The following is a 12508-nucleotide window of genomic DNA, read 5'->3' as shown; positions in this document are numbered from 1 at the left end:
AATAGATGGGGAAACAGTGGAAACAGTGTCAGACTTTATTTTTGGGGGCTCCAAAATCACTGCAGATGGTGACTGCAGCCATGAAATTAAAAGACGCTTGCTTCTTGGAAGGAAAGTTATGACCAACCTAGATAGCATATTAAAAAGCAGAGACATTACTTTGCCAACAAAGGTCTGTCTAGTCAAGGCTATGGTTTTTCCAGTGGTCATGTATGGATGTGAGAGTTGAACTGTGAGGAAAGCTGAGCGCCGAAAAATTGATGCTTTTGAACTGTGGTGTTGTAGAAGACTCTTGAGAGTCCCTTGGACTGCAAGGAGATCCAACCAGTCCATCCTAAAGGAGATCAGTCCTGGGTGTTCACTGGAAGGACTGATGCTGAAGCTGAAACTCCAATACTTTGGCCACCTCATGCAAAGAGTTGACTCACTGGAAAAGACCCTGATCCTGGGAGGGATTGGGGGCAGGAGGAGAAGGGGACGACAGAGGATGAGATGGCTGGATGGCGTCATCAACTCGATGGACATGAGTTTGAGTAAACTCTGGGAGTTGGTGATGGACAGGGAGGCCTAGCGTGCTGAGATTCATTGGGTTGCAAAGAGTCGGACATGACTGAGTGACTGAACTGAACTGAACTGATGGGATTAACAGATATAAATTACTGTATACAAAATGGATAAGAAACAAGGAGGTACTGTATAACCAGGGAATTATACCCATTATCTTGTAATCGCCATGCTGTATATCTGAAGCTAACACAATACTATAAGTCAACTCTACTTCAATTAGAAAGGAAAAAAAATGAATACTTCCATGTAGAGTACTGGGCCCTGAACTTGCCCCGTGACAAGGGCTCAACGGTGTTGGCTGAAGTTGGTATTGTTATTCTGCGTTAAGCTGCAGAAGGGACTGTGGAGGCTCAGGCTCCTCCACACTGACAGCATGGCCTGGAGCACCATCTGTTCAGCCTCAGTTTTCTCAGCTGCCAAATGGGGAGAAGGAGTCTCACCTAGTCCCAGCGCGAGCATGAACGCCAATGAGCTAGTGGAAGCAGAAATTCTTTTCACAGTAGGAAAGCAGCTTGTGCTTTCTCAGCCATGCTGTGACTGTCACTGCTAGACACCTCCCCAGGAGGAGGAGAAAGGGGCAGGAGAGGGCAGGCCCGGCTGAAGGCCTGTAGCCTCGCTGACCGACTCCAGGGCCGCCTCCGTCAACGACTGGTCCCAGGAGGAGTGCGAATGAGGATGTATCCAGAGCATCCTCTTTCTCCTTCAAAGTCACCATGTGGAACCAAGCCCGCTTCAAAATGTCATGATGTACTGAAACGGGTTCATGGCCTAAATGCTTATATTCCCGGGGTAGTAGGGGTGCCGAGAGTAATCAGCCAACCAGTGATTAAACCAGCGGGCCTGGAGGCAGACCCCCATCAGGTCATCTGCTGGGGAGGGCTGGTTTTCTCTATTATTTTGACGGGACACCACCCCTCTGCCCCCTACTCCCGCCATTGAGAGCCCCAACAGGTTCCTGGGAGTCTGCCCGCTTCTCTGCATAGTAACCTCTGTCCCTGTTGGTTCCCAGGTACTTTGAATTTTACGAGGGTCCTTTTGAGTATAACTCCACAAGATGCCTGGAGCTGAGGCACGAGATCTTGGAAGTGAAGGTGCTCTCCATGTGAGTGTGGCTGGGTGGGTGGTGGGTGCTGGGCGGTACATGTGGGGGGCGGGCAGGGCAGGGGCTTGGGTGGGGGCATGGCCCAAGGAAATAGGACACTTGGTGACTCATGACAGAGCAAGAATTAGGCCTCCTTCCCCAGGGCCTCTGGCGTTTGGAGAGCCCTGGAGGGCTGGACGTAGGGATGACTGTGTTTTACGAAAAATGTCAAGTTTGCAAGGTCACCTCTGGTGACTGCATGTTCCAGTGCCCGGCTCAATTACCAGCCTCCACAATTATCATCACGGAGCTCTCTTATATAGAAATTGAAGAGGGCACAGGAGTGTGTGTTCTGAAATTCAGTACTTTGTGGCTTAAGCATTGCCCTTTTGCTATTGCCTTTTAAAAATTTTATATTCATTCATTAAAAAAATTATTATTTAAAGTATACAGCTTTCAAGTGGTGCAAAAGGGTATAAAGTGAGAAGCCCCCTTTCCACAGACCTCCCCTCCCTCAGTCTCCTCCTCAGAGGCCACCCGTGTATCTTCATGCATCCTTCTAGAAAGTCTGCATAAAGCAGCACCCAAATAGCAAGAGAACTGTGCCCGCCCCTCCCCACCCCAGTGTATCACTGTGGCTCTTTTACAACCTGTGCGAGGGAAGACACATCACATGCTGGACACTCCCTCACTCCCTCACAGGACTGCCAGGAATTGAGAGGAATCTGTGTCCTGTTAATCCTGACGGTGCATGTTGACTTGAAAACTGTTACTGTTGACCCTTGAGCAATGCGGGTTTGAACTGCACAGTTCCACTTAGATGCAGATGCTTGTCAAGAGTAAGTTCTGCAGTGCTCCTCGGTCGGAGCTTGGTTGAGTCTGTGGGTGCAGAGGAACTGTGGGCCTAGAGGGCTGCCCACAAGCCCTGTGCTATTCAGGGGGCAGCTGTACACCCAGATGTGGGAGAAATCGGGGCCAGGCAGTGCTGGGTGCTCATGTGGACTCAAGGGCCCCTGAAGGATCCTGGCACCACCATCAGGCCCACAGGCAGGAGCCGCTGCTCCTGTAGCCGGTTGACATGATCACATGATCACGCGGGTCATTGAAAGAGCATGGGCCTTGGAGTCAGGCAGATTTGGGGTCTAAAGCCAACTTGGGCCTTAGCAGCTCTGCATGTTTGTACAAATTACTCAACCTCTCTGAGTCTTTCCTTTCCTATAAAAATGGGGCCACTATTACCTACTTTTAGCTTGCAGTAAAGACTAACTGAAATAACAAAAGTGAAAGTATTGTGTTGGCCAAGACGTTCATTCAGGTTTTTCCATATGACGTCACAGATACGTAGCCCAGGAGTGCATGTCACAACAGCACACGTAATAGGTGCTCAATAAATGTGAATGTCGGCCCCACACCCCCAACCCTTTTCCTTTCTGGAATTAGCAGCAGCAGCAGCAGCAGCTTTGCTGACATTCACAGTCTCCATCAGCTTAGTCGTACAGGAAAGTTCCGGCGATAAGGCCAGGTGTCCACCTGGGATCAGCGGCATTGTTCACGGCCCCTGTTCTGACCAGGGGACTGGGGCTAAGTCTGGGTGTCCAGCTGGGATCAGCGGCATTGTTCAGGGTCCCTGTTCCGACTGAGGGTCTGGGGGTAAGGCCAGGTGTCCACCTGGGATCAGTTGCATTGTTCACAGCCCCTGTTCTGACCAGGGGACTGGGGTTAAGGCTAGGTGTCCAGCTGGGATCAGCGGCATTGTTCAGGGTCCCTGTTCTGACCGAGGGCCTGAAGCTTCCAGAGGAAGCCCAGGACGTGCTCCCTCTCTGTCCACCCCACCCAGCCCTGAGCAGACCGCACCGTGGAGGGGGCCAGGAGTTAACTGGGCCAAGAGGATTCCAGACCAGGGGGACAGTGTGTGCAGAGGCCTGGGCCAGGAAGGGCCCGCTGTGTCCCAGACTCTGAGAGCCGGCCTGAGGGGACACCGGAGCGGGGTCGCTGGAGAGCAGGCAGGGCTGGGCCTTTTGAGTCCTGCAGTGCAGGCCAGGATCTAGATTTTTTCTCTGTCTGAGGGCCATGGGACCCGGGGGAAGGTGGGAGGAGTAGGATGTGGTTGGCATTGGATATGCTTCGCCGAGGAGCTGTGGCTTAATGGCAAAGATGGCTGCCCGGCCCCCTGTCAGGAGCCAAAGGTGTAAGCAGAGAGCCTGATCTTTTCTCAGAACTCCAAGATCTTAAGCCCTTAAGATGTCTCACCCTGGAAAGCCAGGGCACTGAGAGCAAAACTTAAGAGTTCACAAAGGGTGAATAATTAATTTTAAAAATTATGAGATGCAGACAGTTTCTTCATGGCTACCTCAGGATCCAGACAGGAGCCTGATAGACCCTGTGAATGGGCCATCCTTCTGTTACAGCCCACCCCACACCCCATGTATTTCCTGTGAGTTTGCGTGAGTCCCTGTATTGTTTTGCTGAGGCTGCCACCACACAGTACCCCCGACCAGGGGGCTTAGACAACAGAACTTTACTTCCTCGTGGCTCTGGAGGCTGAAGGTCTGAGATCGAGGTGCCAGCAGAGTAGCTTCTCCTGAGGCCTCTCTCCTTGGCTGATTCGTGGCCGTCTTCTCTGTCTGCCTTGCAGGGTCTTCCCTCTGTAGCCAGGTCCTAATTTCCTCTTCTTATAAGGACATCACTCGTAATGGCCTAGGGCCCACCCTGGTGATGTCATTTTAGCTTAACCACCTCTTTAAAGACCTTATCTCCAAATGGAGTCACATTCTGAGATCTTGGGGTTTGGGGCTTCAGCGTAGGAATTTCAAAGAAGCTATAACAGAGTCCATAATAGTCCTGTCAGAGGGACCATGTTCGAAGTTCCTCGGGCCCTTAACGGGATTTCCTCATAGCTCAGCCTGTAAAGAATCTGCCTACAATGCAAGAGACTCAGGTTCGATCCCTGGGTCGGGAAGATGCCCTGGAGAAGGAAATGGCAACCCACTCCAGTATTCTCGCCTGGATAATCCCATGGACAGGGGAGCCTGGCAGGCTACAGTCCATGGGGTCGTGAGACTCGGCCATGAGTTAGCGACTAAACCATCATCACCACTGGGCCCTTCGATTCAAGCCTAAATCTCCAACATTGTGGGGTGTGATGGAGCCTCATCCCCGCCCCACGCCATCTGTGCTCACCCTCTGTCCCTTGTTGGGAACTCGTGTTAGTGGTCATGCGGCCTCTGTGCGTTTGGCTCTATGTGTCTCTGCCTTTGGGGTACCCTCTCTGGTCTCCAGCTGGTGACCTCTGGGCCTTGTCCCTCCTGTCTCTTTCATGTCAGTTTCCCTTCATGTGGTCCCCTGGCCCTGGAGTCTGGGCCCTTTGTGCTGGGGGAAGCGCTGTTTTTCAGGGAGCAACAAGCCCAGTGACTCCTTTCCTGAGTCCTCAGGCTGAGGTCAGTGGGCTCCCCCAGAGCTGAAATCAGAAAAGCGAGAGACTGGTCTCTGGTCTTAGTGGTTCGATGCTACCTGGGCACCTGCGGGCTTCACTGTGGTCCAGCCCAGAGGCAGGAGCAGCGCTCACAGCGGAGCCCCTGAGTCATCGGGAAAAGGTTAAACCTCCATCTGCCAGTGGAAGGGGCTGGACGGATGTGCCCAGAGGCCCTTCCGGTACATGCATGTCAGCTGGCATTCCATCTGAGGAGCCAGGGCAGTGTGTGATTCATCTGGGAATGATTCTGATACAAAATTGCTCCAATCAATGGTAAAAATCAGTCAACTGAAAAACTCCCACATGGTAAGGGCCTCATTCCCTGACAATGTCGGATACAATGAGGAATGACTCTATGATGATTTGTTGCAAAATCACATTGTCCCTGATACTTGTAAAAATTATCTATGCTTTATTTTAGCCATTCTAGGGCCTCTTTAGTTTTCAACCAATTGATGCCTGCGCTCACACACAGACAGTGCCATGCATGCCTGGGACCTCACGCTGGGTCTCTCCTGCCGCCCTTTCCCCAGCTTTCTGGGCTGGGGAACCCTCACAGAGCCTCGCAGAGACCAGGAGAGAGGCTGGGAGCAGGGACGGCAGCTTTCTGGGCTGGGACGTTCCTTTGCGCCCATGCTTCTCTGAGTCTTGTTGCCTGACCCTGCCCAGGCTCTGGACGTGTCTGTTAGACGAATGAGTAGGTGGATGAGACCTAGGTGGCAGCAGAAGAGGACATGGAGGAAAACGGGAAGAAAGAAGGAGGAAGATGAGGGGGGATGGTCATCATCTCCTGCACACAACTGGAAAAATCAAGTAGCTACCAAAGTTTATAGTAATAAAAAGTGACGGTTTCTGCCCACACCCTCTCCCCCAGCCCTGCTCCTTACAACTCTTGGCTGTTTCTTCTGGGAGTCACCTCGTACCTCTCAGTCCTGTGCATGCCACGGATGCCACGTTTAGTGTTCACTGATGTCCTGCTTTGGTGGGTGAGGATTCCACTCCCGTAGCCAGCCCAAACACTCCCTCCACTCCACTTTTCCCAGTTGAGGGGTCCTGCTATTTTTAGTTCTTCTATCTATAGATTGCCTAGATAACCTATTTCTTGTTCTACCAAATACTGGCAGTATCTGTTGGTTCTATACTTTGTTAAGATGAGGGCATCTGGCTTTAGTCATCCATGAGTTTACCTTGAGAATGTCAAGGCTGATGACATTTACATTCTATATGTAGCTATAGCAAGCCTTTCTTGGGTTTTCTCTATGGACTGACTCTAAAATTTGAAGATCAGAAAATAGTGACTCCCATTGCCTTTCTTGTACATCCCCCCCCCCTTTTTTTTCCTGGAACTTCTAGTCATCTTTTTCCTTGTGAACACGTTGTCTCTATCATGCCCTATTTTTTTCCCCTGCCTCTCCATCAACCAGGCATTCCCCCAAGGGTTTCCCTTCATCCTCTTTATCCATCCTAGACAGGCTGCTCTCTGGGTAGGTCACACACAGTTGTCACTTCCCTTTTCAGCCCTGTAGATTGGATTCACCCATATAGCTGCTTCTTTCTTGGTTTATGCCTCCATTTGCTGCTGCCCATGTTCAGGTAAATTTCCCCAAACTGGTGGATAATGGTTGAGTCCTTCTGTGTACAAATGATTCTCTTATTTGTTAGTTTGGTGGCGTTGGCATTTTAGGTGAAGATTATTCATCCCCAGAATGCTGAAGACCTTCTCCATCATCTTCTAGTGTCCAGGGCTGTGTGAGCACATGGTACTAGTTTTTCCTTTGGATGTGACCTGTTTTCTTCTGTCTGAGTCTTTACAGGTCATGACCATTCTGGAATATCAGAACCTGGGCCTCAGGATGCACACTCATGGAGACCTGTTATTCCAGAGCTCACTCCAAACTCTTGAATTTTCTCTTGGGTTTCTTTATATTTCCTCCTCCAGTTTTCCTCCCCTCTTCTTTCTGGTACCTCTAAGAGTTGTATACTTCTGGATTGCTCCTTAAATAGCTTTTCATCTCATCTTTTCTCTCTTTGTCTTTTGCTTCTATTTTCTGAGAAAATTCCTTGACTTCACCTTCCAGCTTTTCTAATGAACTTCCTCCTGCCCCCCAGAAGCTCTTTCTTTTTAGATTATTCTCAGGACAATCATCTTTTTTTTTCCTCTTCTGGAAAATAGTCATGTATTGGGAGAAAGGGGTTAAGTGCCTGGGATCAACCTTTCATCTTTAAGGTAAAGGTGATCTCTGCATTTGTAAAGCAATTTATAAAATATTTTATACATATTATCTCATTTGATTTTTCTGACAACCTTTGAGATCAGCAGGGCAGAAGTTATTATATCCGTATTACAGATAAAGCAGCTGAGTCTCAGAGAGATTAAATGACTTGTCTGAGGTCATATTGCCAGTTGGGAATGGAACCAGGATTCCAGGCTGGGTGTCCAGGCCCAGATCCTGGTCTAGTGTGTGACAAGGCCTTTGGAGGTGCGGAGAATGGGGCCTGGACACTGGTAAGCGTTGAACGTGGGGCCCCAGCCTGCAGTGTCGCCAGGGTTGTGCTTCCAGGAGGTGTTTGAGGCATTGGCCAAGCAGGATGCTATGCTGGGGACCTGTGGGTGACAGCGAGGGAGGGCGGCAGGGTGAGCGAGGGTGCCACTGTGCAATGGCCCCTCTCCTTCGATGCCACGTGAGCTCAAGAGGCAAGAGCTGCTGTGGGAGGTTTGGGAAACCTGGAAGGAAGACGTCAGGATGAGAGGAAGAGTTCCTTCTGGCTGGCTAAAGCTGCAGGGCAGGTTCCTGCCCCAGGGCCTTTGCGCTCACTTTTCTTTCTGGAATACTCCTTTCCTAGATATTTGTGTGGCTCACTCCTGCATAATTTCAGTTCTTTGTGTACGGTTCCCCTCTTCAGGGAAGCCTTCCCGGATCAACTCATCTGAAGCATTCACTTTTTGATCCCTGCTTCATTTTTCTTTTTGAAATTTTTTTTTCTTTTTTTGATTGAAGTATAGTTGGTATACAATATTATATGTTATAGATATACAATACAGTGATATACAAAATTTTAAAGTTATACACCATTTCTCGTTATTATACAGGATTGCCTTTATTGCCTGTGTTGAACAATATATTATCCTTGTAACCTGTTACCTCATTTTTCTTTGTAGCACTCAGCACTCCCTGACATGGCCTTATATGTCTGGGTTTGTTTGTTTTTTTGGTTGTGATAAGAATACTTAACATGAGACCCACCCTCTTAACAAAATTTTAATTGTGCAACCCAGTATTGTCAACTGTGGGCGCCAAGTTTTATAGCAAATCTCTAGAACTTACTCATCTTATATAACTGAAACTTTATAACAACCCTTCATTACTCCTTCCCGGAGCCCCTGGTATCTATCATTCTTCTCTGTTTCTGTAAGAGTGACTGTTTTAGTTACTTCATGCAAGTAGAATCATGCAGTATTTTTCCTTCAGCGACCAGCTTTTTCACTGAGGATAATGTCCTCCAGATTCATCCAAGTTGTCACATATGGTAAGATTTTCTTCTTTTTGAAGGCTTCATAATATTTCATTGTATATATAGAATACCTTTTCTTTATCCATCCATTTATCAGTGAACATTTAGATTGTTTCCATATCCTGGTTATTCTGAATGATGCTGCAATGCAAACAGGGGTGTAAGTATTTCTTTAAAATTCTGATTTCAATTCTTTCGGATATATATCCAGATGTGGGATTGCTGAACTATATTGTATTTCTATTATTAATTTTTTGAGGAATCTCCATACTGTTTCCCCTAGTAGCCATACCATTTTACATTCCCACTAATAGTATAGGAGGGTTCCCTTTTCCCTATATCCTTGCCAATGCGTGTCATCTTTTCTCTTTTGATAATAGCCATTCTAAGAAGTATGATGTGATATTGTACTATGGTCTTGATTTGCGTTTCCATGATGATTATTGGTATTGACGTCTTGTATGTCTTCTTTGTAGAAATGCCTTTTCAAGTCCTTTCCCCAGTTAAAAATCAGGTTCTTTGCTTCTTTGCTATTGCTTTGTAGCAGCTCCTATGTACTTTGTATACTAACCCCTTATCAGGTATGTGGTTTGCAAATATTTTCTCCTGTTCAGTGGGTTGTCTTTTCACTTGGTTGATTATTTCCTTTGCTGTGCAGAGCTTTCCAGTTTGATGGAGTCCCACTTGTCTATTTTTGCTTTTGTTGTTTGTGCTTTTGGTGTAGTATCCCACATATCTGCTTCCCATGTGCAAAGTCTATGTAGGCAGGGAGTTGTTTTGTTCACCACAATATCTCTAGATCCTGCATATTGAGGAATTCAATAGCATTTATAGATTTTATTTGAACTCAGGCTCATTGATTCATTCATTAATTTATTGATGTACTCAACAAATATTTACTGCTCATCTGCTATGAGCCTTAGCACTGGAGACACAGTCAGGCGTGATGCCCAGGCCCAGTATTTACTGTTTAGTGGGAATGGTCAGGCAGAAGTAAAGAGAAGCTATAGGTTTTACAGAAAGGAAAGTGCTGGGGGCTGTGAGTGAGCATCATCACGACAGCTCAGTTTAACAAAAGGTTGTCCAGACAAAAGTTTTCTCCTCTCTTCCTGTCTGTCACTGAAAATTGTGATCTGCCCTTGGGAAAAGAGTAAGAGAGGGGCATTGCCCCCTTGCGATGAGCCCTACTGTGTCCTGAGCGCAGTGTGGGGTTATCTACAGACTTTAAGAAAGTGGTCTCACACCATCTATAGACAGATGTTCCTGGGAGAACTGTGCAGGCCTATGTAGTGGGCATTTGAAGAAGGATGTTTTGAAATGTACCCAGATTTGTTTTGATCACATATAGTAAGACACATGGACACACAAGACTGTCATGAATGAGCCTTTTCTTGTGCTCACAGATCCTTAGAGACAGGAGGCATGGCATGCCACTCAGGGGTGCATGGGGAAGCACCAGGACTGGTCAGGAGGCAGGAGGGGCAAGGGGAAAGCATGGGTGAGGCCCTTTATTGTGGTTTTCTTTGGAAGGAATGGACAAGATGGAATAAAAAGGTTTAGGTTTGGCTAGTTTGCATGATTTCAGTGAGCTCGGTGCATAGGGACTGCCCCTGGTTTTCTGATCCCTAGCTCTGGGCTGATGAGGGCAGGGGGCTAGTGGCTCCATTCATAAAGGAGGTGGTTGAGGGTGTGGACTCTGGATTGGTTAGTGTGTGCATGGAAGGCAGGCTTGCTGGAGCGTGGTTTGCTATCTCTAGGAGTTCACCAGGCTCCAAATGCCAGAAAATCAAGGGTTTTGCAAATTATAAAATACAGTGAATACAAAGGACTAGCCCAGGACTTGGCATAAGGGGGAACAGGAAGGGAGCGTGTTCGGGGATGGTGACACTGTGTCCAGCCTGGCCCTTTCATGCACTCTCTGTCTTCCACTCCCAAGGGTGAAACAGTCGGAGCTGTTCGACAGGTGGAAGAGCCTCCAGATGTGCAAATGGGCGATGAACATCTCTGAAGCCAACCAGTTCAAGTATCTATGACTCGTCTGTCCTCCCCAGCCCTTCCGCGCATGTGGTTCTCCTGACCACCTCTTCAAATCTCCCTCATCCTGCCAGGCCAGATGCCCCCAGGGGCATCTTCCCTGGTGCTGGCCTTGATTGGGCTTTGGAATCTGGAAGTGGGGAGGTTCTGACTCAGCACACAGGCTGAGGCTGGCATCTTGCGGGGCACTGTCCCCCGTGTTCCTGCCCTTAGCCCTGGCAGCACCGGTGCGTGGTCGGTGCTGTCGTCTCCATCACAGCCCCTGACCATGAGGTCTCCAGCTGGCCTGCGCATTAAGGCTCCTTACACGTCTTCCGCCGCTTCACCCTGCTCCCCACCCAGCCCTGGGGCAGCTGCTTGGACTCAGCAGTGCTCTCCTCTCAGAGCACTTGGGCTCCTAGAGCTGGACCAGCCACTGGAGCACAGCTATATTATTCTTGAGCTGCTCTCTAACTGAAATTGACAGTTGAAAGCTCCCAGGAGGCAAGAGCTATATCTTAGTGTTCTCCTGTCTTTGAGAGCTAAGAAGCTAATAGATGTCCAGTCTCTGTGATTAGTGGTGAGCTGTAGCGTCTGCTCTACTCTAAAATTCTGGGGGTTTCTGGTATGCTTTTAGTACAAGAAGACCTTATGGAATGGAATTGACATGATCCTGGGAATGTGTATATAAACTGGATTTCAGCAACTCGGGTCGTAGTTTGAATGTGCTGAGGAGCCATCTGCATGAAGGAATCCTACATGGGAAGCTGTGAAAAGCAAACAACACTGAGTGTTTTGTATTTTCTGTATAAGTCATTTCTTCCAGTTTGTTGCAGTTCTGGGCCAAGTCTAAAGGCAGCTTTAAGTGGCATGTTTTAGAAATGTGCTGCAGGTACCAGCAGCCTCTAACCAGAGGCCTCCCCAAGATGTAGAAGCTGAGGCTCAACAGTCGTTTGCAGAGACCCACAAATCATAGATGTAGAATGCAGGGAAAAGGTCCAAGATCTGTGTTGCCGATGCAGCCCCAATTTCACCTTTAGAACGAAGCCTTATTGTGGGTGATGCGTGATGGGGAGGCCCAAGCCCACCGAGGGCATGCTGACGAGCACTGGACGGGGTCGGGGAGGTCACGAGATGCCAGAGGGTGTTGTCCAGGCTGAGAGCGGCACAGAAACGTCATCAGTGGGAGTCACATATCTAAGGAAATAACGAAGCCACAGGGAGATGATGTGGCAAGAGAAAAACTGGGATACGCGTGGGAGCCGTTGGCAGGGACTAGCCAGCACTGTTTGGGGGGAGGCTCTGAGAGCTGAGCCCCTTCTGGCGGTGGGGGGGTGGTTCCAGGTGTGGGAGAGAGAAATGGCATCAGGTCCTGCCATGCGCTAAATGGAAAAAGCTTCGAGGCAAGGTGGTCTTCCCCCTTTGCTCTCATTACAAGCTCACTGATGACGAGATTCTAAACTGAGGTGTAAGAACCTGGTGCAGTGGGGTGGGGTGGGGGAATGTGCTGGAACACAGGCGTGAGCATTCCAGTTATAGGAGAGGAATCCTGTAACAGAGGCCCTCCCCTCCCCGACTGCTTGCAAATGGACACACTTGCATCCCGGTTTATATATCAGTCACTCGTGAGCTTGGTTAATATGAGTCAGTCTCCCTCAGTGGGATACTCACCAGTGGGCTGACAAGCTGGACCAGCCAGATGCTGCTTTGAAATGCTGACCGATGGCTCCTGCCTCACCAGGCCTCTGGCCTTCTCTCTGGAAAGCCTCAGTTACAACCCTCCCCAGGAAAGACTACTCCCTATGGCCAGCAGCCAACTGAGCTCCCCTGTGAAGTCTCTGCAAGAGATAGAGTCACAAAAA

At 48.9% G+C, this 12508-nt stretch overlaps 1 protein-coding gene across 2 annotated transcripts in view; it reads left to right on the top strand.

Moving 5' to 3' along the window:
* The window catches only part of ST8SIA5 (ST8 alpha-N-acetyl-neuraminide alpha-2,8-sialyltransferase 5), a 67180-nt gene that overhangs the window by 41015 nt on the left and 13657 nt on the right, over positions 1-12508 (top strand). For both annotated transcript variants that reach the window (XM_065935169.1, XM_065935170.1), the window contains 2 exons: positions 1577-1669; positions 10570-10656. In XM_065935169.1, coding sequence (XP_065791241.1) covers positions 1577-1669; positions 10570-10656 — 180 coding nt within the window. The remainder of the gene's footprint in view (positions 1-1576; positions 1670-10569; positions 10657-12508) is intronic.

Source organism: Muntiacus reevesi, chromosome 4 (genome assembly GCF_963930625.1).
Source record: "Muntiacus reevesi chromosome 4, mMunRee1.1, whole genome shotgun sequence".
Classification (NCBI taxonomy): Eukaryota; Metazoa; Chordata; class Mammalia; order Artiodactyla; family Cervidae; genus Muntiacus; species Muntiacus reevesi.
Note: the sequence above shows the minus strand (reverse complement) of the source record. Positions and strands in the feature narration are given on the sequence as shown.